The sequence below is a fragment of the Euleptes europaea genome, chromosome 6 (genome assembly GCF_029931775.1).
Source record: "Euleptes europaea isolate rEulEur1 chromosome 6, rEulEur1.hap1, whole genome shotgun sequence".
Taxonomy (NCBI): Eukaryota; Metazoa; Chordata; class Lepidosauria; order Squamata; family Sphaerodactylidae; genus Euleptes; species Euleptes europaea.
The window spans coordinates 27,519,475-27,546,442 of record NC_079317.1 but is presented as its reverse complement, the minus strand read 5'-3'; the positions used below and the strand labels follow the sequence as shown (position 1 = coordinate 27,546,442).

At 42.5% G+C, this 26,968-nt stretch overlaps 1 protein-coding gene across 1 annotated transcript in view; it reads right to left on the bottom strand.

Moving 5' to 3' along the window:
• Positions 1 to 26,749, bottom strand: part of KCNK10 (potassium two pore domain channel subfamily K member 10) — an 81,474-nt gene extending 54,725 nt beyond the window's left edge. The window contains exon 1 of the mRNA XM_056851344.1: positions 26,644 to 26,749. Within this exon, the coding sequence (XP_056707322.1) occupies positions 26,644 to 26,695 (52 nt within the window). The 5' untranslated portion in view covers positions 26,696 to 26,749. The remainder of the gene's footprint in view (positions 1 to 26,643) is intronic.
• Between the last annotated feature and the right edge of the window lie 219 nt (positions 26,750 to 26,968).

The window sequence follows — 26,968 nt, the reverse complement described above, 5'->3', positions numbered from 1 at the left end:
GATTATTAGATGATTGTGTAATTAACATTTGCCAGAAGAAAGAAAGAGCCAGCAAGGCCCAGTAGGTACTATCCAGATTATTATATTTAGTAGATCTAGATCTGAAGCCAAATGTTTCAAGTTGATTTCCCTAACCAAAGATTTCAGCCACAGAGAGGAAGTGTGGCTAAGGCGCTAGCTAGACATTACACTGGCGATCCATCATTGGATTCCTCCATGTATTTTTTTTTTTAACCATAAAAAGGAACTGGAGGTGGGGGGAGATTCAGATTGGAGCCACAGCACTCAGTAAAATGGTTTTTAATGCCTTCATTTTCCCAATCCAAATCTCACCCCCTGAGGCTGCTTGTCAGAGTACCAGTTCTCAAACTTTAGCAATTTGAGGGTCTCCATTCTGACTGAAACATGTTCACAGCCCACCCACCCCCAGCACACACATGCTGGACAGCCTCTTTTCAAAGTGGGTATGGCCAACCACATCCTATTCTCTAGAGGTCTCTGACTTCTTGCATCCTCAAAAGAATACAGTTCAACCCTTAGCAGCTACATCTTCAAAGAAAGTTTAAGGATAATGTTTTCATTGTCTGTACATGGTATACCAGCTTAGGTCTCAGAGGGAGAGCTGATTCTATAGGGTCACAGATTAGAAGATCCCGACTAAAGCTCTAATCAGTCTCACTTATGGGCGGAAGGGACTTTTGCACTGCAGATTACAAGAAATGTCTGTACCATTTCTTGACAGAGTGCACCTATAGAATCATAGAATCATAGAGTTGGAAGGGACCACCAGGGCCATCAAGTCCAACCCCCTGTACAATGCAGAAAATTCACAACTACCTCCCCCCTCCACACCCCTAGTGACCAGAAGATGGCCAAGATGCCCTCCCTCTCATCATCTGCCTAAGGTCACAGAATCAGCATTGCTGACAGATGGCCATCTAACCTCTTCTTAAAAACCTCCAGGGAAGGAGAGCTTACCACCTCCCGAGGAAGCCCGTTCCACTGAGGAACAGCTCTAACCGTTAGAAAATTCTTCCTAATGTCTAGACGGAAACTCTTTTGATTTAATTTCAACCCGTTGGTTCTGGTCCGACCTTCTTGAGTAACAGAAAACAACTCGGCACCCTCCTCCATATGACAGCCTTTCAAGTACTTGAACATGGTTATCATATCCCCTCTCAATCTTCTCCTCTTCAGGCTAAACATACCCAGCTCCTTCAACCTTTCCTCATAGGACTTTGTCTCCAAACCCCTCACCATCTTTGTTGCCTTTCTCTGGACACGTTCCAGCTTGTCTACATCTTTCTTAAATTGTGGTGCCCAAAACTGAACACAGTACTCTAGTTGAGGTCTAACCAGAGCAGAGTAAAGTGATACCATCACTTCGCGTGATCTGGACACTATACTTCTGTTGATGCAGCCCAAGACTGCGTTTGCCTTTTTAGTTACAGCATCACACTGCTGACTCATGTTCAGTGTTTGGTCTAGTAAGACCCCAAGATCCTTTTCACACACACTACTGCTCAAACAAGTCTCCCCCATCCTACAATTATGCATTTGATTTTTCCTACCTAAATGCAGAATTTTACATTTGTCTTTGTTGAAGTGCAATTTATTACTTCTAGCCCATTTCTCCAGCCTGTCAAGATCATCCTGCATCTTGGCTCTGTCTTCTACCGTATTTGCTACCTCTCCCAATTTAGCCATTGATGGACCCCTCCTCCATGAACCTGTGTATAAGAAGTTCTATATGGAGAAAGTCTTTGCATTAGAAAATAGAGTGAGAACCAGTTGAATTTTATACCACAAATAGCTGAATAATACATTAGGAGGACTGTAACTCCTTAATGGGGAAGGCACTGGCAAACCACCCCGCAAACAAAGTCTGCCTTGGAAACGTCGGGATGTGACGTCACCCCATGGGTCAGGAATGACCCGGTGCTTGCACAGGGGACCTTTACCTTTACTTTTTAACTCCTTAGTACCACTCAAGAGTTTCTATTGTTACTGGTTCCCAGCAACCAATCAGCCCATTCGTTGCCCGACTATCAGTGGCGAAGCTAGCTACTAACATGGTTAATATGGCTGATTTTAACACATGATGCTGCCTCCAACTATTGTCCAGTTTGGCACAAGGTCAGAGATGACATATGTACAAAGATAAAGGGTCATACAGTAGAGATAAATTGAGCAGAGCTGATCTCTTAATGAATGGAAGTTCAGCTAATGGGAGATATACTGTACCAAGAATGTTACACCCATCCATACAGAAGAATGAATGCTTTGGACTGGAGTTATTATTAGCAACAGAGTTTGATAATGCATAAATGATTCAGTTTCCACAGTGACCTTATTAGTTCAAGATTTAGAGAAAAATGATATCAAGGCTTTGTCTGTTCATGTAGGGAGAGGCTTTCACTAAACAGCACATTACAATTCCCCAAAGTGTGACACCATCTTTTAGTGCACCTCCTTGACTCATTGTGAAGAGAGTGAAGGGGGTTTCATTTGCAAATGTTCTCATATTACATAAAGGCGAAGAGGCTTTGCCTCTTGAACAAGGAGAGGTGAAATCAGCTTTTCATTTCCACCCAGGTCTTTCTGTCCTCTAAATAGCATTTCCTATTTACATCACGTCTAGGTAAATTGTAGTAGAAACTGATATATGACGAACACCCCCATCAGGTTTTACTATCTTCAAATGTTATTTTTGAAAACACAGATCATGACAGAAACTTACAATTGATTCAAATAGATCTCTAAAATTACTAACTGTATGATCCTATCCAGAGTTACTCCAGTCTAATACCATTGATGTCAAATGGCTGGAGTAACATCACATAAGTTCACATTGTAAAACAAAATCAGTACACTTTTTCAGTAACTTATGACATAACCTTGGTCACAATAACAGTCAGCCATCTTAGTGTCTAAGAAGGTCTGAGAGAGCACAACTATAACATCAGCAAAAAACAGACATTTTGAGTTACTAAATATACAAAACCAGCACATAAACTTCCTGTATTTTTGTGTTAGAGGCCAACTGTTGACTACTCAAAATCTAGATTAAGTACTTTGTTCCAGTGTACCCTTTATTACATTGTTAGAACAAAGACAGGTGAGGGGGGGATCACTGCATGCACATATATGTAAATTTAGATGTTATGAACTTACAGTGACCATGTGGAGGAAATCAGGATCACAGCTGCTGACCCCCCCCCCAAACATGCATGCACCTTTCTGATCAGAGCCCAGGTATGTACAAACCATGCACACAGGTGGAGACTAGAGCATTTTTTGGAAGGACACATGTCACTTGTATAAAGCCTACACATATATACCTTGTACACATGGAGGCTGCACTCAGAAATTCTGATGAAGGACAAAGATCACAGTCAGAAGATGTTCACCTGGACCATGTGTGCATTATCAGTGCCATATTATACAATGTCTGAGTTCATAACAGCATCAGACATGATGTTTAACCTGCTTTTAAACCCATCTATGCTAGCAGTGAAGTCCATGCATTAATTATACATTGTATGACTCTATTTTGAATCTACCGCCAATCCACGGCACCAGTTGCCCCTCCAGTTCTAGCTTAACCAGAGGAAAAGAGAACGTTTTCTGTGTCCATTAACTTCATATAACGTATTATTTTACAAATCACTATCATATTCCCCTCATTTTGGTAATCTCCCCACCCCCAATCAGTTTGTTGTACCTTTAGCAACACTATGATATCCCTTGAGATGGGGATAGGCAGAGTGGTACACAATAGTTGACAGAGAACAACAGCAATTAGAACATAATGGTTGCGATCCAATTCGAGATACGCACCCATTTCTTTAGTCTTGCTGCTGCCTCGCGCCCAACAGGTTCAGCAAGGTTTTTTTATGAAACAATATGAAAGACTATCAAAACTGCTTACCAGAGTCAAAAGCAGGATGGGGATACATACCATAGGCAGTGGTCCACTTTCAAGCCATTCCCTACACTAGGGGAAAAAACTAAAACCCACCCTCCTTCTCTCTGACTTCAGCCTGGGTCCTTCCAAAAGGTCTCTTCAAAGCCTGTTCTCCCAGCATGATAATTCTGCTTGTGTGTGTTTGTAAATTTATCATGAAAGGGATTTAATCTTGCTCATTAAAGGCAATGACAAATCTCAGTTCATGCAACACACACATTAAATTGGCAGATCCTCATGCCTCAAAGGGGACTTGCCAGTGTTGTGATGCAGCCTTTCCCCAGTGAGAGGATGCCGGTGGGGAAAGGTAAAGATCCTGTTTGTTTAGAGAGGGCAAGGTATGGAAACCATCACAAAGGATTAGTCAGCTGCCTTCAAGATCAGTTCCATTATTAATTTAGCTCCTTTGAGCTTTAATATTTCCAAATCACCCTCCCCACAAAACGGCACCTGACAGAATTCACAATAAAAACATGTAAAATAATACATTCATAAAATCAGCCATAAACATAACAGACTAGAAAACTAAAAAGCACCCAAGGCATTGATAAATGCCTTGCCATTGAAACAGAAGTGCCGGCAGCAATTTAACACCATACACTAATGATGCAGGGTAGGGTAACAGCCAAACAGCACGTTCTACACAAGATGGGGAAGGTTGTTCACATAGGGTTGCCAGCTCTGGGTTGGGAAATACCTGCGGAGCCTTAGGAGGGTGAGGTTTGGGGAGGGGAGGGACTTCAATGCCACAGAGTCCAATTGCCAAAGCGGCCGTTTTATCCAGGTGAACTGATCTCTATCGGCTGGAGATCAGTTGTAATAGCAGGAGATCTCCAGCTAGTACCTGGAGGATGGCAACCCTACTTATGGGTCATACAGATTGAGCAGCAGACTTTATATTGAAACCTCCCTATACAACTGACATGGCCAATTCTGCAGTTATGATCACTTCCCTCCTTAAGTCCCCCCTTAAAAAAAAAAAAAAAGCACATGTTACATGTATGAGCTGTCCAAAATTTTCCATAATCAGAAAAACTACTTAATATTTTATCCAGGCTGTATGTTTATGTATTCATTTGTTTTTCATGTCTCTACCCAGCCCTGTCTAAAAGTTCAGGGTGGCTCATGATTTTTTAACATCCCCTTCCCCTTGTCTTCCCGTTTCCATCTTATCCACCCCGCACATATATATGGCTTGCAAACTAAGGATTCTGATGTATTGCTTTAATTAAGCCTGTCAATCAAATAAAAATTCAGTTCATCAGCCACTAGCCTTTTGACCAATTAATTGATTACATTTAAATATATTTACACCTGACTAAAATCTCAACAGATGTGTACTCTGAAATCCTAATGCAACATGCAAGCACAAATAATTTGGCACACAAAACCTGCCACTCATTGTTATAAGGTCATATTTAGTATTTCATTTTTCATTTACTAACATAGTTACACCCCTGAACAAAGTCAGACTAAAAATAATAATAATGTGTGCCATTCATTTTTGGCAGGCAGGGTATTCAGCTATCAAAACTGCATCCTACCAATTAATCAACTGGAGTGTTAGTTGATTAAGTTACTGACAAAGCCTGTCAAAGCTTGCAGCCCTACTTTGAATTATTTATTAACAACTGAGTCTTGGAATACTTGCTGTGGCAGTTTCGCTGGAATATGAATGATTATGTGAAAAGAACACGCATAGAATACTCCTACTAAGGTCAATAGGCATAGTCTCAAAACTGGGAGCTAGAAAAGGTTCTGGTAATTATCTTCTGAAGACAACGGGTTAGCGAGGTGTCACATAACAAGCCTTCAAGAAAAGGGCCAGATGGTCTAAATGTCACTCCAGCGCTAATTCAATTGCTGTGAACCTTTCCTACAGCTAATTTAATTTGAGGGAAATTCTTAAGGTGAAGTGACTCCAAATTTAACCTCCCATGAGAACAACCTCTTACAAGACCCAACACAATGAATTCATTTCCAGATTTCCTTGGTTATGAGTCAACAGTAAACGCATCAGTACAAAACTGTTATGGGATCCCACACTCTGCCTGCTGCCTTCATCCTACTCAGCAGATGAAGCATACATCCAGGAATTCTGTCAGCTGAAACGCTCCATCGCTGTTTTAGAAGAATAAGCTGATTTGTGCAGAGTACAATAATTAACTTTAAAATAGTTGTCTAATGTGGACTAGTTACTTGCTTCTGACCATGCTGTCCCTAGTACATTATGTGCGTGACCAGGCAGTTTATTTTCTTGGTCACACTGCACTATGTTCATACATAAGAGACATGAAGCATTGTAGGTAAAAAGTCTACACTTCACCTGCCACATGACACCTTCAAAAGAGGTCATGGCTCAGAGGTAGAGCATCTTCTTTGCATGCAGGTTCAATCCCCAGCTTGTCCCAGAAGAGCTGTTGTCAGTCACAGTAAACAATATTGACTGTGACAGAATGATGGTCTGACTCAATATAAGGCAGTTTCATGTGTTCATATGTACCTGAGTAGTAGCTTTCTGATTTATAGTTGTGACACATGACTTAGCAGGCTTCTTCACTGGAAGCCTCCTGAAATCTTGCTCAGAGGGGAATACTCATGTGAATTTCACACCTATACTCCACCTTTTGTAAGTAAAGAAAGGAGAGAGTGTGTCACTCTTACGCTTCCTAGTTTTCACTAGGGCAAGGGTCACATGAACACATGAAGCTGCCTTATACTGAATCAGACCCTTGGTCCATCAAAGTCAGTATTGTCTACTCAGACTGGCAGCTGTCAATCAAAATTGGCTTCTCCAAAGCCCAAAATTTCTCTCTGGAGGCCTGTATTTAGGGATTGTCAAGAGAGCCAGGTTGAGTAGGCACTCCAGATTAATCTATATAATTAAATCTGGAATGACCTAGTGTGATTTTTGTGCATGACATGAACATATCAACCCGCTGGAAGGACTGATCTGCAAGGTTGAATAAGGCCTAAGTTTTTGTTGATTTCAATCCTGTTTACACCTCCAACCCATTCTCTAAGGAGCTCAGAGCTGTGCATAGGATTCCCTTCCCTCATTTTATCCTCACAACAACCCTATAAATGAAGTTAGTCTGATAAAGAGTGATTGGATTAAACCCAGGTCTCCCTGGTGGTCATCAGAGACTCTAACCATTACACCCTACTGGCTCTCCAAATACCTCCATGCAGAGTGTCTTCACAAACAGAGCCATATGGAAGTAGCAATGTCAGAACAGCCATGAGGATTCTGACAGGGGCCAGTTCTCAGCAGCCACTTCCATGCACAGTGTATTTACGCGCTCTGCATTCACACAAATCACAGCTAGAAAATTGTGTCTGCTGGAACGGCTGCATGGTTCAGATATTAGTTCCTCCAGCCGGCAGGAGAAGTCAAATGAAAAATTCTGTAGGTCAAGGAATAGAAGTTTAGTTCGGAAAACCCCAAAGGCCAAGGTAGCAAGACATGCCACACACTCCAATGGAAAATTAAAGGGCTGGGACTAAGAGCAAGACAGTGTTACTTGAAGCCAATGCTTTTAAAAGGGACATGTTGGGTCTCTAGTCACACTCTCTTACCTGGAAACCGTGCCCTATAATTCCCAATGTTGGTGGTTTTATCCTCACATCATCCACCCTGTGAGGTTAGGCTGAGAAAGTGACTGGTCCAAGGTCGCCCAGTGAGTCTTCAGGGTAGAATATGCATTTGAAATTGGATTGCCCCACATCTTAGTCCGGCATTCTAACCATTATGCCACAATAGCTTTCCAACAGCTTTGCTGTGCCCAATGAAACCCTGCTTTTGACATAGCTGTACTGCAAAGGCAGTTACAGCCAGGCCAACGGCATTATCTTTTACTGCAGCAGGATACATTTCACATTAACAGCTGAATGCTGAAGAGATGCTGCTCATCCAGAAACTATAAGGGACCGTCTGCATCTGTTTCTCTAAAGAGGATTCTCAAAGGCAGCGTCTGCGCCGCTGACATCAGCACCCCTCCAGCAGTCTGCGGCTCCTGGTGCCAGTGAATTCAAAGGTGTGTACGTGGAGGGGAGTGAAGGCAATAAAAACCACAACATTGCGGCAAATGTCAAACCCTAAAGGTTACCTGTGCTTTTGCAAACAACCAATCCCATTCCAAAGTGCTGTTCTGTTACAAATCTGTAAGCACGTACCAGAAATACAATCCAGTCCAGGACTTGCGCTGCTGCTCCTTGGCGGCGGCAGCTTGCAGGAGGGAGAAATTTGCTTTGTTCAGGCAGCACTGAAATTGGCCCCACTTCAAGACAACCCCGCCCACACACCAGCCTTCAGATTGGTGGGTCTCTCCCCCCCTGCTCAAACAGAATTTCTATCAGCCTGCACACAAGTGTACACAAGAAAGCCGTTGTGGCACGTTGATGATAGTGCTGAATGAGAACTTGGCAGTCCTCGGTTGGACAGAGGCTCTGAGCTTGACTTTTGCTGGGAAAGAGCGGGATAAAAGTCGAATGAATGAATAAATAAAACACTTCCCACTCTCAGTGGCAAAGTTCACTGGGGGAGCTTTGGCCACGCACCCTCTCTCAGCCTAGCCTACCTCACGGGGTTGTTGTTGTGATGCTAACAAAGAGGATGGGAGAGCTATGCATGCCACCCTGAGCTCCTCAAAGGGAAAAAAGATGGAAGGGTTGCAGCAACGTTGCCCCTTGCAGCTCTGAAGCATTAGTGAGTGGCAGCGGCAAGCCTCTCCAGCCCCTGAGACATTATGGGGTACTTCCTCAACACAGAGAAGAAGACAGCTTTGGCACTATGTATAGTCAACTCCTCTTGAGTGAAAAGAACATGTCCCAGGAGGGCCAGAAGAACACAGGGGTGAGGAAGACGCCAGCCCATTTCAGGCATTATGTCTGACTGCATTTACAAGGAGAATACCCTTCACATGATCCTCCCAACACGTTCAGTTCCCATTTTGTTTGAAATGGGCAATGCACATTTTCTCAGGCTTGCTACGAGCACTCCAGAACCCTGGAAAATTCAAGTTTGTGAAACCTACATTCCAAAGGCAGAATATATGCATATTGTCCCTTTTAGACAAAATGGTGATTGCACATACTAGGAGCATCACATGTAGTGCATAATCCCCACATACACAGTCAAACCTAATGCCTGAAAAGGGCTACTGTTCACCACTGATGCCTCCTTCCTCTTTTCTGTCTTCTTCTTTCTCACCCTTATCCTCTCCATCTTAAAGTTACCTGGAAATTCCCCAAGAATCTGTAACCTCCTACAGTTCAAAGGTCCCCATGTAGGGAGATATTACAAAAGGAAAAATGTCTTTTTCTTGTCATTTAGGTCTTTACTTTACACTCAGGAGATCTCAGTGCCACATTCCATGGAGGAATGAATCTTAATGGTCCATTTATCATCCTGATCAGAAGTTCTTTTAAAAATGTAAAAACTGCCATATTAAAACAATCCTTAGGTGGCAATTGCCATACATCACCAGCTAGTGTCTAACAGCACGATTCCTGTTGATTTCTGGAAAATCCACAAGATTCTCTCCAGTCAACTAAAATTGAAACCCAAGTAATTAATGGCTCTTGGACTAAACCAAATCCTAATTGATTTGAAATGGAATATAAAGAGTAAATGGGGAAAAAACCCTCTATTTAAGTGTTGGTCTGATCACAGCTTTATTATAAAATGTAGTCAAAACACAAAAAAGGGAAGCAAAGAAAACACTTCTCAGAGTCAAACAGAGCACCAGTTCATAAATGCATATTCAACATTTGTTGCCTGTAGGCATGGAATGATACCTTGTTTGTCTGAATGAGCCATCACAGATTAATGACCACAGAAAGAACTGCTATTTAAAGGAGGATCTGTGTGTCAGATGAGGATTCAAATCCTCACTAAACAAAGCACATTGGGTGACCTCGGGTCACTCAGTCTTTCAAAGCCTAACCTACCTCACAGGGCTGTTGCCAGGGCTGCCAACAGGGACCTCTCCCCAGATTCTGCCTGCAACCCCGCACACCAGCCAGTCCCAAGGCAAACATCACATGAAACAAAATCCCATGACTTGCCCAGTCCCACAGGCCCAGTCCCACAACCATCCTGAGCTCCTTGAAGAAAAGATGGCATAAAAATATATTAGGTAGACAGATTAGGCATTTATTAAGAAATACTTCCTTTGTCTCCCCTGAATATACTGCTCATCTAATTCATTGTGTGCCCCCCCCAACTTCTAGTATTGTAGAGGAGGGAGAAAAAGTTCTCCCTATTCACTGGTGGTGAGGATAAAATGGAGGAGGATATTTGAAAACTCCCTCCCAGGTTCACTGGAGGAAGTGCAGCATAAAAATGTAATAAAACTCAAATGAAATCTTTTTAAACAGAGGATGTTCACAGGCTCACTTCTTCCAATACAAATTTCCCCCTTCCCCCCCTTTTCCTCCCCCCACGGACCAATCCATAAGGAAAGATCAAAAATACCGACCACGTATGGTCCCAAGCAGTCCGGATAAGGGATACTCAACCTGTACATGCATGTGTAAACCAGTTTTTAATTTTCATAACCAAAGTCAGGCCTAGAAAGCTATTTGGATTAGTCTCTACTGAGTAGAAGACAGTAATAACTCATAGAGAAGTGACAATGTAAGACTAGCAAGAACATTAAAATGGTCTCAATGAATCAGATTAACAACCATGTAAGGGATCATCTAAATGATACATTGTTCATGAGGAGATAAATGTGTCACATGAAAATGGTTGTTTGTTTGTTTAGAAGAGTTGCCAAGTGCATTTGGCATGTTGAGTCGGTAGCTTGTCATCTCAAAAATCCACCTGAAGAACTTTGTGATGATTTTATATGATATTTTCATCCCATGGCATTCAGATTATGCTTCTGGGGAACATGGCTTTTGGTATCTTCCACAGAGTTCTGATTCCAAACCATCTGAAAGAACGGAGACCATCTAGCAGTCCATCCCTATAGTTCTCTTTCTAAAATACTGCCTTCTGCGACTTCTTTTAAAAACCTAACAATGACTTATGGGATAAGAAGCCTCCGGAGCTTGTGGGAGGGGAGGTCTCAGTGGCAAAATTAAAAAGAAAACATATCTTTACATCATAAAATGTTGATTAATGCTTAAGACAATCAACACACACAGCAAGCACTCATATCACACATCACCTTACAACTGGGAATATGATAAACTATCATTTAGACTTGGCCTAGTCCGGCATTCAGTTCCCAACAGCATTCAGCCAGATGCCTTTGGTATTTTCACCCATAAAACAGAGATGATGGTCATCCCCTGTCTACAACATTTAGTTCTCAGAGGTCTTGCTAGATCATATCAATGGACACAGCATCCTGACTCCAATGAAAAAGCTGCAGAACAGGGCAGACAGGAACAATGAAAGCTGTGTCAGTAACAAAGGGATTTGTTCACAGTCACTTTCTGCCCTGTCCCTGCAGCTTCCTGACAATCTTATGGCTTAGGAACAATTGGACCATCAACATGCTTGTTTCACATAACAGATCAATTAGCCCCTGAGATACTTAATCTCCATTAATTTATTTATGGTCCTTTTAGAGAGCAGTTATTTTGATGTCACCATATCGGGCAAACTCCATGAAGTGCTTTCTCATTAATGGATAGTATTTTTATGGCACTTAAAATTCTCAAAATACCATGATAAAAAAAACCTAACAATACATCAGTGGTACTCAGTCCGAGGCCTGCACAGAGACACCTTTGAAATTACCACAAACCAAAAGAGCTACAGGATGACCATCTGCCCCACGCGCCACCCGAACAAACAGACACGTACAATAATATGATAAAACTAGTAAATATGTAACTATAACCATGGCCACATCCACATGATGTTCTGGGCCCTTTACTTCTATCCCTAGCACAGCCTGCGGCTCACCTATTCTCCACTCCCTCTGGCAGTGAATGTTTCAAGGTGGGCACCGCCTGTCAACAACAGCCTTACCCACTGTCCTGAAACATGGAGCAGATCCCAAATTGGGGAACAGTGCTCAGAAGAGCCACAGGTCTCATGTCAAAGAGCCACATATGGCTCCTGAGCCACTGAGTATCACTAATAAGGTTATTAAAAATCAAACCAAAAGTCAAATAATCCAGAAAAATTAACATACGACAGGTTCCAGAAGGCACAGTTTTGTGATTATCATAAAGATTCGATTAGAAAGATGAAGCCTTTGGGGGGAAACTACAGATGTGATCATAATTGGCCAGGCCTGGGTAGTGAATTGCATAAACTGGGGACCATTCTAACTTTCTGAGGAATGGGGGCTTTCAGTGGAGCCTTGCAAACTGTTCCCAGCAAGGCTCAATTCAAGGGCCTTTGAGGAGTCTGACACAGGCGGACAAGGCCCAACAGGTACCTTGCACCTTCATTTGACCTTACAGTAGCCAAGGTCACAATAAATATGGAGATGCTCAAGGATGTGAGTTTTCCAAATACCACCAGAGAGCTCTTTGTTAATTAGGACAGGCAACCTGGAGGAGGAACAATAGCCCTAAGCCTGACTTTACAGCACTGAACAGACTGCAGCAGATTGTCTCTGGGCTGAAATAAAAGTACTGAACTGAAGCCGCAGGCAGAAATTGCTACTTTTCACCTCCCTTTTCTCACTTTGCAGCTCTTTACTGAGCTTGCATTTTTGGAAGTCTGCAGAATGCATACAGCACCCTGGAGAGCACTCTGTGAAGGACTAAAAGACAGCGAGGGATTTCCTTTCCATCTCAAGGAAAACGATACCTGTTAGCATGACACAAAGCAGCCTGAATAGCCCTGATTAGCCCGATCTCATCAGAACCTGGAAGCTAGGTTAGTACTTGGATGGGAGACCACGAAGAAAGACCTGATGGGAGACCACACAGAGGAAGAAGAAGAAAAAGAGTTGGTTTTTATGTGCCGACTTTCTCTACCACTTAAGGAAGAATCAAACTGGCTTACAGTCACCTTCCCTTCCCCGCAACAGACACCTTGTGAGGTAGGTGGGGCTGAGAGAGTTTAGAAAGAACTGTGACTAGCCCAAGGTCACCCAGCTGGCTTCATGTGGAGGAGTGGGGAATCAAACCCAGTTCTCCAGATTAGAGTCCACTGCTCCAAACCACCACACCATACTGGCAAACCACCCCAGCTGATCTCTTGCCTTGAAAACCTCTTGCACCTGGGAGCACCATGAGTTGGCTGTGACTTGACGGCACACAATTATTATTATCAGTGACACCAGTATGAATGAGCTGCTACATCCTGTCTGAGGTCCAATCAGCATCTGCACACAGTGGGACAAATGAAAAGTCTGGAGTTTTACCAACTTGTGTTTTCATCTCTTGCTCATTCCTCATTTCTAGTAATAAATTCCGCTGGATTAAACCAAAGATTGCTTTGGGTAGCGTCCAGTTTCTAGCAGAATCATGCAGGGATCCCGCAAACAGGTCACCAAGGGAAAGCTCTCTCCAACTGTTTGTGCCCAGCATCTGAGATACAAAAGATATACTGCCTCTGAACATAGAAGTTGCAATGATGAATGTATATGAGGATGGCCAGGTTAACGGAATTTTTGCATGGAAAGGATATGGGAGAATTTAAAAAAACATGGGTTAAGGCCACCTCATATTGGGATAAGTTGGCAACAACGGACTTTACTTTATTAATTAATGAAATATAGAAATCAATTTTTTTAACAATTGTGATTTATAATATTAATGGATAAAATAAAACTGTTAAGACACTTCTGCGGAAGTCTGGGTGAAGGGTCACTCTTTAGGTGGGTGGAGGGGAAAGGGTATCTTGGCTTAACATTATAAATTAGTAATTATGAATGTATTAATTATGGTATATGAATACCCTTTTATAATTTCTTGTATTCTTTTTTGTAATTTTGTTTTTGTTTTTTCTTGTTGTATTTGTTTTTTTTCATGTTTTCTTTTAAAAAATCTAATAAAAATTATAAAAAAATGAACAGAGGTTGCATTTAGTTATCTCGGCTAAGCAGCTATCATGTTTATATTCTATGTCATTTTCTATTAATTTCTGAAAAGCTACCTAAAGTTTGAATGTTTCTATCCTTTGAAAAGATCCTGCTTTTCAAAAATCTTCTTGCAGACACTCATTTAATATGAATAATTGTCCAATGAGCTCTCCAAGAAAACAGCAATAAACTACTGGTTGGCAATATCTGACACTGTTGGAAACAACCAGCCATGTCAACTGGCCCATTCCAGGTTTCAATGGAACTAAGCCAGCCAAAACATCATCTTTCATCCAGGCTCTCCGATACCTCCTTTCCCTAGTTACAACGTCTAAAATGTCTCTGAGCCCATGTTCACTGTTATTTCCTTCTGCATGAAGCAGTCCATTTAATCTGGACTTGAATCAACCTTAGGCTCAATGGTAGAAAACACGCGCACACACAACATAGTGTTGTGTATTCTGATTGAAATGACTGTAGTAAAAAATAAGGCCCAGATATAAGAGCAGTTTCACACAGGAAACAAGAAACTGTGACAAGAGATGCATAAAACTACAATGAACGGAAGTCTTAGCGGTACTGCCATTTCACTAAAGAGAAGCCCCTTGACACTGACTCCATGTGCCTATCCAAATTTATGACCAGTACAACACAATGTTACAGACTTTGCTCTAGATAATCCATTGCAAAGCACTTACTCCATTTCTCCCTCCTTAAAAATGAGTGCAGTATTCAAGGGTGTCTGCATTTCAAATGAAGAATTGTGACATAAGCATGCATGCTAAGCTTTGTTGCAATATTTCAATCATTAAGAGAGATGTCACATCGTGGTGTGTTACATCTTTCTGCGCCCCTCTGGAAACAGATGCAGACATCAAGACGGTAGTCAAACATGAAATGTGTTCTTAATATGCCTACCAAATTTGGTCCTGAACGCACAAACCAAATTTAATTCAAATATCTCAATATTCAATAGAAATAGATCATGTTACAAACCCACACTCCAAACAGGTGCAATTCCTGGTAGTATATCCAATATATAAAAGTACTGATGAGATTCTCATTCCATATATTTCCCTGTGCTTCTTGCTCAGCCTTTTGTTCCTTTTTTTTTTTAAAGGATATGTTCCTCTTGGGTATTGCCCATTCGCACATGCAAACATCCATGTGGAGGCTGCATCAGATGCGCTGAACCCATTGAGGACTTCTCTCCCTACTTAGTGATTCTCACCTTCTCACTTAAAATCTAAAGAAAGCAGACATTGCTCCACATGGTGAGCTATTTGCCACATAGATCCAACAATGTAGCTACATTCATGCAAGGCTTGGATAAACCAAATTGTGAGTGGAACTGATTTTGTGGCTTCTCATTTTGTCATCCCCCCAGCTCCTGAGGTCAGAGGGGTCAGGAGGTTCTCAGGAATGAAATCAGATGTGGCTTTGGGGGGGGGGGTTGCCAAAGCAAGTGAGAAATTGGCAGAAATAGCCTCTTGCTCAAGTCCCTTTCTGCTCATACCAAGAGGGGTGGAAGTTTGCAATGAGTTTGGCAGAGCTGTACAATAAAGGGCTACACATACAGTCTGCTACTTAGAACACCCTCTATGGGGCTGGGTTTCAAGGGTCCCATCCATGTACAGATGTTCGTTGTGCCTACCAGGAGGAAATCCAGTCATTGAAATGAGAATACAATCCTGTATTTTCTACACACAGGAAGCATTTCATAAGCTGCTTATTGCACAGCGTCAATTAAATGCAGCGTTGCCCATCAAAGAGAGGTAAACCGTTTGTCCAAAGAACTCCTAAGTATAACACCTGCAGCTGGCTGGAAACCCTACATAAGAACATGAGAAGAGCCTGCTGGATCAGAGCAGCGGTCCACCTAGTCCAGCATCCTGTTTCACACAGAGGTCAACCACTTGCCCTGCAGGGCCAACAAACAGGGTAATAAAGGTCAATGCCTTCCCCTGCCTCTGTATATGGAGGCTCCCAAAAATCAAGCGCATTACCACTGTAGATTAAGAACCTATGATGACACTATAATTATGGCATCATCGAATCTTTCTATATTCTGAATCTGGATTACAAACTGGTACGCCTCCCCCTTTTGGGGAATAAATTTAAATGTCCTTACTTTCACGGTAGGAACACTGGTGATCTTCAAGGCGTACAGAGGAAAATAAGTTATCTTTGCATTTAAAGTCTTGTTTCAGAGAGTGCTTTACAACAATGCATACTTTTCTATTAATCTTCCTTAGAAGGATGAAGGCTGAGTCAGTTCTTCTGGGATATGAACTTGCTGGCTCCGATAAAGCTCACCATTTCGTACCTGTTGCATAAAGCAGCAAGGTGGTCCTCTGGGATGGTGTTGCTATGGTAGTGCTAATTGCTGCTTCTCCACAACAAAGTCCCCACCCCATTTTTTACAGGAAACAGAAAAAGAATTGGGAAAGTCATATCTATCCTGGTGAGACAAACTCCTGGAATCATTTCACTATCCTTTTGTACTGAAATAGTTTTCAGGTCAAATGAAGGATGAGCAATAACTCTGCTATTTCTTCTCTAAAAAAGGAAAGGGAGTACATTATTAGGCTGAGAGAGAGAGAAATCCCAAATTTTTGCTACATGGATGTAAAATATTGACAAATATAATGCAAAGACACGTTTGCATTTAATCTTTTTCCTTCTTGGGAATCTATATTGTGAATCATGTTCGGCACACATGTCTTTGCAACTTTGCAAAGGTGTGAATACTGAACATGCAGTGGGGCAGCAGGATTCTACACATGCTCACACTGGGATCTTCTGCCAATAGGGCAGAATCTGAGATATCAAAACATAACATACATGTGTCCATTTCAGCTTATATTGTCTGAAACATGGAAGTTGCCAACCCAGGGGCAAGAGGGGTATGTACCAACTGGGTTGGGACTAGCCGGTTGTTCACTTTAGGATAAGGGGTAGGATGAGGGCCTTCCATCTTTTCCTTGATGTGGCTTCCCATAGCACTAGCTGCTGACCAGATGTATAGGACTTTATGTGACCTAATCTGGATTCTGTGATATCCATTCAGCTGATTTACATAGTTTGTAGATCCTGTCATATGATTCATTTATTACTACTTTGTAGTTACTTTCAGTATCTGATTTACAAGAGCTTTAGCAACCCTTTGTAACATGGCGAGAAAAGCTCACAGCCTGGCACTTGTGTAGACTCCACAAATCCTGGAAAAAGGTAAAATAGGAGGACCCACCCATAAATGTCCCATTGGTCATGCTAGTGGCCATGGCAGCTGCCCAGGCAAGGATGTTGGACATTACAATGCTTGGGGCAAATGCCCCATTTGCCCATATAGTGGACTGATCATAACAAACTGACATGGTGGTGGTAATGCCCAGGGCATACCGTGTTACTTATTGCTTCTCACAGCAGGAACAATCCCAAGCAGGTCTACTCAGAAGTAATTCTTGCTTAATTCAATGTGGCTTACTCCAAGGAAAGCACTCTTAGGACTGCAGCCAGTGAAGCATATGTGACTTGAACAGGAGGCTGGTCATCACATCATTATAGCAACTATAAAAAAAATAATAACAACATAGGGTTTTATGATGATGGTTTATGGCTGTGATGTAAGCTGGCTTGGGCTATTAAAGATGGGATATAAATGTGTGTGTGTGTATATATATACACACACACCCACACACACATATATATACACATATGTGTGTGTATATATATACACATATATATATGAGAGAGAGAGAATCTGCCGCAAGTTGGAAGTCTGAATATTCTGCTTGAACCATAAGCAGCAGTCTATTTTGTCCCTCTAGCATGTTTTATAAAAGAAATTAAGCATGCACAGGAGTATCTTTTAATTCATAGTCAACTGAGGCTTGTCTAGCTAAATGTGATTTCTTACATTTTCCCCATTCTACAGAAAAGACACAAAAGTGCTTAGAGGTGGCATTGTATGGATTTGTGAGACTGTCTGGGGACTATCCATAAACTGTTGAATGGATTACACATGTCCACATGTGGCAGCTGTATAAAGTGTGATATTTATCATTTAAGCTGCAGCCCAAGATTAACTGAATTTAACTACTAACAGTGCCCCAGAGACTTTTCTTATCAACTAGTCTCAATATCACTTAAGATTTTTCTTTTTTCCCCTCTACCTCTTATCATAATCAGTCTCCAGATAAGTAAAACATAGTTCTTTGGCTTGACTAAAATTCACTTTTTTCTTACTATTTATACGGCTAAATGCTTCTCCAGTCATTAGTAATCTTTTCCCTAGCATACTCTCCAACCTATTCCAAAAGGTTGCAAGGGAAAAAAGTCACGCAGGCTTCCTGTCTCTATAATGTTTAGTATTTACAGAGCACTTTTTAAAGCATCCAAACTGCTTCACACACATTTTCTCAGCAATCCTTAACATCATGGAAGATCTTTACTATTGTTTGTGTATTTCAGGTCAGAGGACTGAAGCTGAGAGATCTGAACTAGGATCGTTCCTAAACCACTCATGTAGCAGAGTATGGTGGTTTGAGTGTCAGAGCAGGACCTAGGAGACCCAGGTCCAAATCCCTGTTCTGCCATGGAAGCTTGCTGGGTGATCTTGGGTGAGTCATTCTCTCTCAGTCTAATCTACCTCACAGGGCTGTTATGGAGATGAAAGGGACTGTAACCAAAAAACCAGGCAGAGATAGAGACTGGGAAAAGCAGCCATGAAGGAACTAGAAAAACATCCTTAAGTGTAAGGATTTGTTGCTGGCAACCAAGATCAAGAGAATTCATATTAGCATATTCTCTATTACTATATATGGGTGTGAAAGAAAGCTGACAGGAAGAAAGTTGATTCATTTGAAATATGGTGTTGAAGGAGAATTTTAGGGATACCATGGACCACCAAAAAAGACAAATAAGTGGGTTGTAGATAGGGCTGTTGAAAAAAAATTGGATTCGGCAAAATTCGGCCCGTTTTTATTAGGGAAATGCTGAAGTCCGAACTCCCCCTATTCAGATCCGTGGAATTTGGCATGAAATTCGGCGTTTGTGAATAAATTCGGCCGAATAATGCCATTTAAGCACATTCACAGTTTTCCGTGGCTCCGGGTGAAGCATTTTTGGAGTTAGAGGTCCCAAACTTTCAGTGTAGCTTGAGGGGACCCTTCTTGCAAGAACCCCCAAATTTGGTGCAGATTGAGTCTGGGACCCCCGAGTTATGGGGTATGGAAGGGGTTCCCCCCTCCGTACATTGGAATGAAGAGGAGCCGGCAATCCTTAATGTGCATCAGAGAGTGGCAAATCCAAGGCAAAATTTCCCATTGTTTCTGGGACACCCAGAGAGAGACTCACCGACCCACACTGAACTCCAGGCGAAGGTGGTAACCAGTGAAAACAGCAATAATCACACTCGCAAAGAGGAGATCAAGCCCCCCCCCCCACCAGGACAGGTCACCCCTAGGGCTGTTGAAAAAAAAATCGGTAAAATTCTGATTCGGCAAAATTCGTCCCTTTTTGATTCGGGCCGTGCCAAAGTCCGAACTCCCCTGCTTCGGATCTCCGAAATTCGGGCAAGATCCGGAGTTCGGGGGAAAATTCAGGGGGGGCCCGCGTGCCTTCAGGGGGCCCCTGAAGGCAAGCAGGGGCCCTTTAAACAGATCTGCGCCTCCCAGAGTTGATGTAACTATGCCGAAAGTGCATCTACAATGCTCAAAGCATAAGTAAACAGCGTAACTAGCATGGGTAACTACGTATCTTTTCATTTCAACACAGCCAAAGTGCATCTTATAGCGCTACTAGCGTAAGTGGGACCTGTGCAAATTCCGTATCTTCAGGATTGATTTCATGCTGCTGGATTCAATCTTCCATAGCAACAATCCCACTTGCAAAGATCAAGCCCCCCCCCCCACACCAGGACAGGTCATCCCCCCCTTTGGCTTCCCTTCCACACACACACATAGTAGAAGCCAGTCCGTGGCTTCTAAGAGCCAATGTAACTATGCCGAAAGTGCATCCAACAATGCTCAAAGCGTAAGTAAACAGCGTAACTAGCATGGGTAACGTACGTATCTTTTCATTTCAACACAGCCAAAGTGCATCTTATAACGCTACTAGCGTAAGTGGGACCTGTGCAAATTCCGTATCTTCAGGATTGATTGATTTCACTCACAAAGAGGCAATCAGCCCCCCCAGGACAGGTAACCCCCCCAAATCACACTCCACAGAGGCAATCAAGCCCCCCCAGCAGAACAACAAGAGTTTTTATACTCTTCTCCTGGCCAATTCAAAAGGGAGAATCCCTGCTCTGATTGGCCAGAAGAAGACCCAGCTTGGGCCACCATTGGCCGTGGGAGAATGCTGATTTGGGGGTGCCGAAGTTGTACGAATTTATCCAGCGTCCGCCCGAACTCTCCGAGTTCGGCTCGTCGTTTTCCTGCCTTTTTTTTACTTCAGCTCTATCCGAACTGGAAACTGCCGAATCAGGGAAAATTCAGCTGTTTTCCATGTCAGATGGAACCGCCAGTGGCAAAGATAATCTAGTAACAAGATTTCAGATCTACGATTTTCTGCTCATTTTCAGATTTCTGCAATCCAAACCTCTATTGGATTGTTTATTGGAAGTCCCGTTCATTTTGTTTTACACTGTTTCATGTTGTGTAATCTGTCTTGAGTCTTGGTGAGAAAGGAGGGCTATAAATAACTAAATATATAAATAAACATATATGCTAACTAAGGAAAACTGGCCTGGGGTGCATTTGCAGAGGAAAATGTACAGGTACAGGAAAAAGTAAAAGTTCTCTTAAACACCCATCCCCACATTGACATTTCCTCAGCCAAAAAGGAAGGCAGCCCTTGCAAAAGTGCAATCCTAAAGATATTTTCCTAGAAGGAAGCCCCACTGAATAACATAGGACTTCTGAGTAGATCATCTTAGGATTGTTCCCATATAGTTTCACTGCTCAGGGTCTCGAAGCAGTAGGAGAAGCAAAGATATAAAACACAGGAAACCATGCAGAAGTCAGAAGAAAAGGCCAATGTATTTTACAAACCCTGTAATTCAGTTGTGAGCAATCCATTTGCTGGGCTACACAGACCCCATGAATCATGCATCAGCCTGCATCTCAAGTTGTATGAGTGGGTGAATTTGTGCTGATGCAGGCACAGCCTTTTAACCTCAGCAACCACACTCAATTTCTTTACAGACTTTATGTACTATCAACTCCCTTTTTCTTTAAATCTAGTTTCTTCCAAAAGTTTCCCTTAGGGGGCCCCACAAAAATACCATACAGTGTTACTTTCAAGTGTTTTCTTTTAACTTCTTATAATCTGTCTCACATGTAAGGAGTGGAACTGAAATGTTTCAAATAAATAAATTACAATAAATGAGTTGACAAGTTATTTTTGGCAAACGCAGCCCAGTTATGGGCAATGAAAAAAGGACATCCGGTAAGGACTGTAGATGCGCTCCTGTGTTGCATGTGACATGATTCTACCAAATATATGGGGAAGAGATTCTGGAGAGTGTGGCAAGGTCCCATAACTCAGTGAATATTTATTGAGAGCCAGCATGGTGTAGTGTTTAAGAGCGCCAGTCTCTAATCTGGAGAACCGGGTTTGATTCTCTGCTCCTCCACATGAAGCCTGCTGGGTGACCTTAAGCCAGTCACAGTTCTCTCAGAACTCTCTCAGCCCCCTCCCCCTACTTCACAAGGTGCCTGTTGTGGGGAGAGGAAGGGAAGGCGATTGTAAGCCACTTTGATACTCCTTACGGTAGAGAAAAGTGGGGTATAAAACCAACTCTTCTTCTAATTAAACATGTATATCTTGCTTTTCTAAACGAATATTTATCCAAAGCAGCTAACCATCAAATCATAAAAAACTATACATAATCTTCCAATCTTGACAAAGCATTAAAATAATTACAACATCAATACAGTAGTAAAGAGACACCAAAGCTACATCAGCTTTTTAACCAGAAAAATAAAATCTCTTTGCTGGTGCCAGCAAAAATTAAGCCATTCCCCAGACATGCTACCTCACATGGCCCATCTCCTTCATTTTACTATTTGTCCTGCCTCTATAGTCTCAGTGTTTAACCTTTTCCCTTGGGCTACAGGCCCCAAGCTACTTATTCAGCAGTTTCACTGATGTCGGTGGAATCTGCAAATATCGAAACATGCAGTTCTAAGTAGAGCTGCACCCTTCTAAATCCAGTGAAGTCAATGGACTTAGAAGGGTGGAAAGCTGCTTGGAATTGCACTGTATGTTTAGATGACAATCCTGACCGGACTGAAGTCATAAACTATGGTTTCCTGTGGGGAGGATGTTCCAGTTAAGGCTGGCTGCATTTAAATTTGTGTCAGGTGTTCTTTGTACCATACAAGGCCCGATCATATCGCCTTCAAAAATTCAAATGCAGGTGAGACACGACGTTCTAACAAGTCATGATCTATTGTGAGGGAGCAAAGTGGTGTTCAGACATCACACAGCTCCTTTTCATACTGGAAAGCTTGCATTCTCCCACCAGCAGAGAGAGGCCCACATGACTGGGGTTACCGTAGCAACTGTACATGTCTCAAACTCTCAGGCTACACAACCATTATATTCTATAGAGGTTCAAAAATTGAGACACTATTAAATACCACAGAATTGGTCCCACAAGGCTGATAACAAATGTCCAGCACAATTCTTGATCTCTGGGGTTTTTTTTCCTTACAGCCCTGTTGTTTCATGAAAAATGCAATATCCCTGCCTCCGTGAACCCATTTATATGAATTGGGCAGGACTGCGTTTATCAGATGATATTTATCCATGATACTCTGTGGGTCATTTCACATGTTATACAAAAGACAATCTCAAGTTTGTCACCCAAGAGTACACTCAACGGAAACTATCATAGCTAAGTTCCATGAACTCCAAACTTATTATGTAGCACTACCCATACAAGTAAAGCACATGATTGAAGGAAGCAGAAAAAGTATTGTATAAACCAGCCCTTGGTCGACCATCCTTCATGAGGGTTGCTGAATTTGTATCTGGACATGGATTCAGATAACCTAACAAACAATTTACTGAATAACAGTTCCATCCTATGAGAGCTTTCCTCCCATAACCAAACACAGGACATTAAGGTTTGGATCCCAACTAAATTTTCCACTAACAGGATGCCCTCCATTAGCAGAAAATTTAGTAGGGATTTAATCTAATAGTCCTATACAGAGTTACTCCACTCTAAACCCATGATTTTAATTGGCAAGCTGAAGTAAGGCTGGATATGAATGCAATGTAAAATAACTTCTTGTGGAGTAAAGAAAACTTCAAACAACCAGGCTGCATTATAACTATGATCAACATAACATTAATAAAATGGTCATCTGAGTCAACCCCAGGGGTTAGATGCACATCTGACAATATGCAAGTTATAAGGGTATACATCTTCGATCGTATACACATTTCATCATACATATGTTCAGAAAAGTAATAATGTGGTAGCTCTGGGAACCAAACAGCATTTGAAGTTGCTCAGCCCACTTAATTGTTTTAGCACTGGATTATAAATGCACTGTAATTAACTTACATCGGTGCCATTCATTTGGGGACATCAAATGACTTAACAGATGGTAATTACATTTAACACTGACCCCCTAAATCAGATAATGATTATTACTCCCCAAGACTTTACAAATATGAAAACAAAAACAATACAAGTAAATAAATAACTCGCCAAAGCGCTCACTCGGGGATCAGTGGGAGAGTGGCAAGAACCTCAGCATCCTTTTCCTTTTTAAAAGAGATTCTACTCCTGTCTCTTACATTCAAGCGACTGAAAAAGTTTGAGATTCTGAGAAACGGCACAAAGATAACTCTGTAAGCCAAACCGCAGTCCTTATCAAGTTACTCTGTCACATTACCAGTAAATGGCTTTAAAATATATTGTGTTAAAAAATGCTGCGCAAATTAACAATTCAGGCAGTTAAATAGATCTCTCATAGGGGCTACCAATGGAATTGCCCATGTTCAGTGCCCCTCCCATCCCCCCCCCCACACACAAATGCATCTACCTATACTGTGAAGGGCGGAGGACTGTCATAGTAGACACTTCTTTGTCCCTTGACTATCAGTCACACAATGGAACTATACAATGGGGAACCACTGCACAAGAGGTAGCATCCTACCTGTAGAATAAAAGTGCAGCAGCCGCTGTGAGTCACTAAGCTGTCACTCTTGTGGAATAGGTACAAGGCGGCCTACCAGGTGAACACATTTCTGAGGTTTCCTGTCGTTTTGATGTTTTATTTGGGTTAATTTTTTTAATTCTTTGTGCATGACCCTTGGGTGTGTAAAGAAAGTTGGCATGTGAAAGGCAAACAAACTAATAATCCTGATCTTCTGATTTCTGTTCTAGTGGGGACACTATCCATGGCTCCCAGTCCAAGCGCTACCTCTTACACTCCTGTTAACTTCAGTTAACTGAGGACACAGTCAGAAACAATAACCAACTGGTAAAGATTCAAACCACTTAACTCTGCCTGGGGGCATTTCAGCATTATGGCAGCATCATAGGATGAGAGAGCCAGTGTGGTGCAGTGGTTAAGAGTGTCAGACTAGTATCTTGGACACACAGATTTGAATCCCCACTTGTGTCATGGAAGCTCAGTGGATAACCTTGGGCCAGTCACACACTCTCAGTCTAACCTACCTCACAGGGTTGTTGTGAGGATAAAATGGAGGAGAGGAGAACAATGCAAGCTGACTGAATCCCCATTGTGAAGAAAGAGAGTACAAATGAATTAAACAAATAAATCAAGCCATGGGCAAGTAGCTCCCATACCATTGCCAAAGACAGCCTAAAATTGTGCCACATCTAGTCTTGCCAACACAGCAGGAAATTAATATGCCCATCTCTTCATTTTTGGCATCACTTCATGACAAGTGTAAGAGTGTAGTCAAAATGCAGCGCTCTCCAGACATTACTCTGGAGGAAAGAATCACATCATCTGTGTTGGCTGATATTGAAGATTATGAACTTCTCAACACAACTGGTAAATTGGGACCAACCACCTGTTGGGGATGAAGACCCATGCCCACATTGTGGCCCAACTCACTATCGGTATTCATGAACTTTTTGGGGTACAACTAAATACTCTGATTTTTAAAAAAGAGACAAGAAACAGAAAATAAAATGATGTTTGATATGATATTATTCTTTCACACAGCAAGAATTTTACCATCAACACAGTTTCCATGGTTCTTACATACAGGTAATTATTTATGAGGGGCTGTGGCTCAGTGGTAGAGCATCTGCTTGGTATGCAGAAGGTCCCAGGTTCAATCCCTGACATCTCCAGTTAAAGGGACTAGGCAAGTAGGTGATGTGAAACACCTCTGCCTGAGACCCTGGAGAGACGCTGCCACTCTGAGTAGACAATACTGACTTTGATGGACCGATGGTCTGATTCAGTAGAAGGCAGCTTCATATGTTCAGGTACATGGAGACCCAAGCATATTGAAAGTCAGGCAAGCAAATCAAGCTTTGTGGGTATTTTTGTAGACCTCCTACTTCAGCTTTCATGCTACTGAACACAGGAGTCAACTATTTCACACATGATGTGCATATTTTAGAGCACTGGCGAAGTAACAGTGAAAAGGGAGTGAAACAGAGGAGACAAGCAAACCGGGACTCTCACAAAACTTACCGAGTGGTCATCCCTCACCCTTTCTGGGAGCATTAAAACTATTCATATTTGCCACACAAGGCTACAGGCATATGCTTCCACCCTGCTCCAAGACATAAAAGCAACCCTAAGAGTGCCAGTTTCCGAGATCATCTCCACCACTTAAAAACATGACTTAAGCATTTATTTCGCTACTCCACAAATTGCCGGAAGTAGGCATCTGGGTGTGCAAGCATCTATGTAGCCACAGCAGTGACACGTCCCTCACCCTGCCTCTATTCTTCACCCAAACAACATACTTCCTCCAACATACTCTCCATCTAAGCACAGCATTAACCCAACCAGCGGCCACACTGGAAGCGTGGCTTAATTTTTAATAAGGCAGAGAAAAACACCTGCAAGGGCTCTTTAAGCTTCGCTATTTGCCCAGCCTCTATAACTCCATCCCAACAGCAGCCCGCTCAGTGGCTTTTTAACCTGGCTGGCTAAAGTCTACGAGACAATTTGACTTCGTGGGCACCACAGCGGACGGTCCCCGGCTCTGTCCACTGCCCCATTGGCTGGAAACAACAATTGCCACAAGCAACAAAGGAATCTCACAACAAAAATAAAAGATTCCCCGTGCACGCTTATCACCTCCAGACAAGTTTCCAGTTTCAGCAAGACTAAAATGCTGGCAGGGTGGGGAGACCTGGGCTGGGAGGAGAAAGGGGAAAAAATGCCACATCTGGTTACCTGTTTTTTTACAGTCAGGCAAGTTTCTACCCACCCAAGACTGGAGTAGCATTGACCATCTTCCAAGACAAGAGAGCCCCACTAAGGGGAGGAGGGACAGAGCTACAATAACAACAAAGCCCCCAGTTCAAATCTCCGCCAAATCCTGCCTTTCCTCCCAGTCTTTAAACAGGAGGATTAACCATCTCAGTTCTCACGATGGGGAAGGAGGATAAAAATAATACAGATATATTCCAAAAAGTGGAAAAGCAGCACCCACCTTGCGGATCCCAGTTCACCTGTTTCCTTGGCGTCTCGATTGGAAATTTCATCGCTTCCTTTGCACAAGGAGAGAGGGGGGGGAAGAATTAAACGAATGCCCAACCTTTGCCGCCTCGGCGGTGCGCAGCCAAACAAATTAATTTCAGACCGGGGGAGACGGCTGCGCCCTTGGAGGGGCCGTGGGGAAACGGGCGGTTGCCAGGCAAAAAGGCAGCTGCACGTGAAAACAGGGCAGGGGGGCTGTGGCGGCGGCGAGCAAGCGGGCAAGGGGCCACCTCCCCGTCGAAAAGGCCCCCGTGAGCTCGGAGGACCATTCAAGGGGG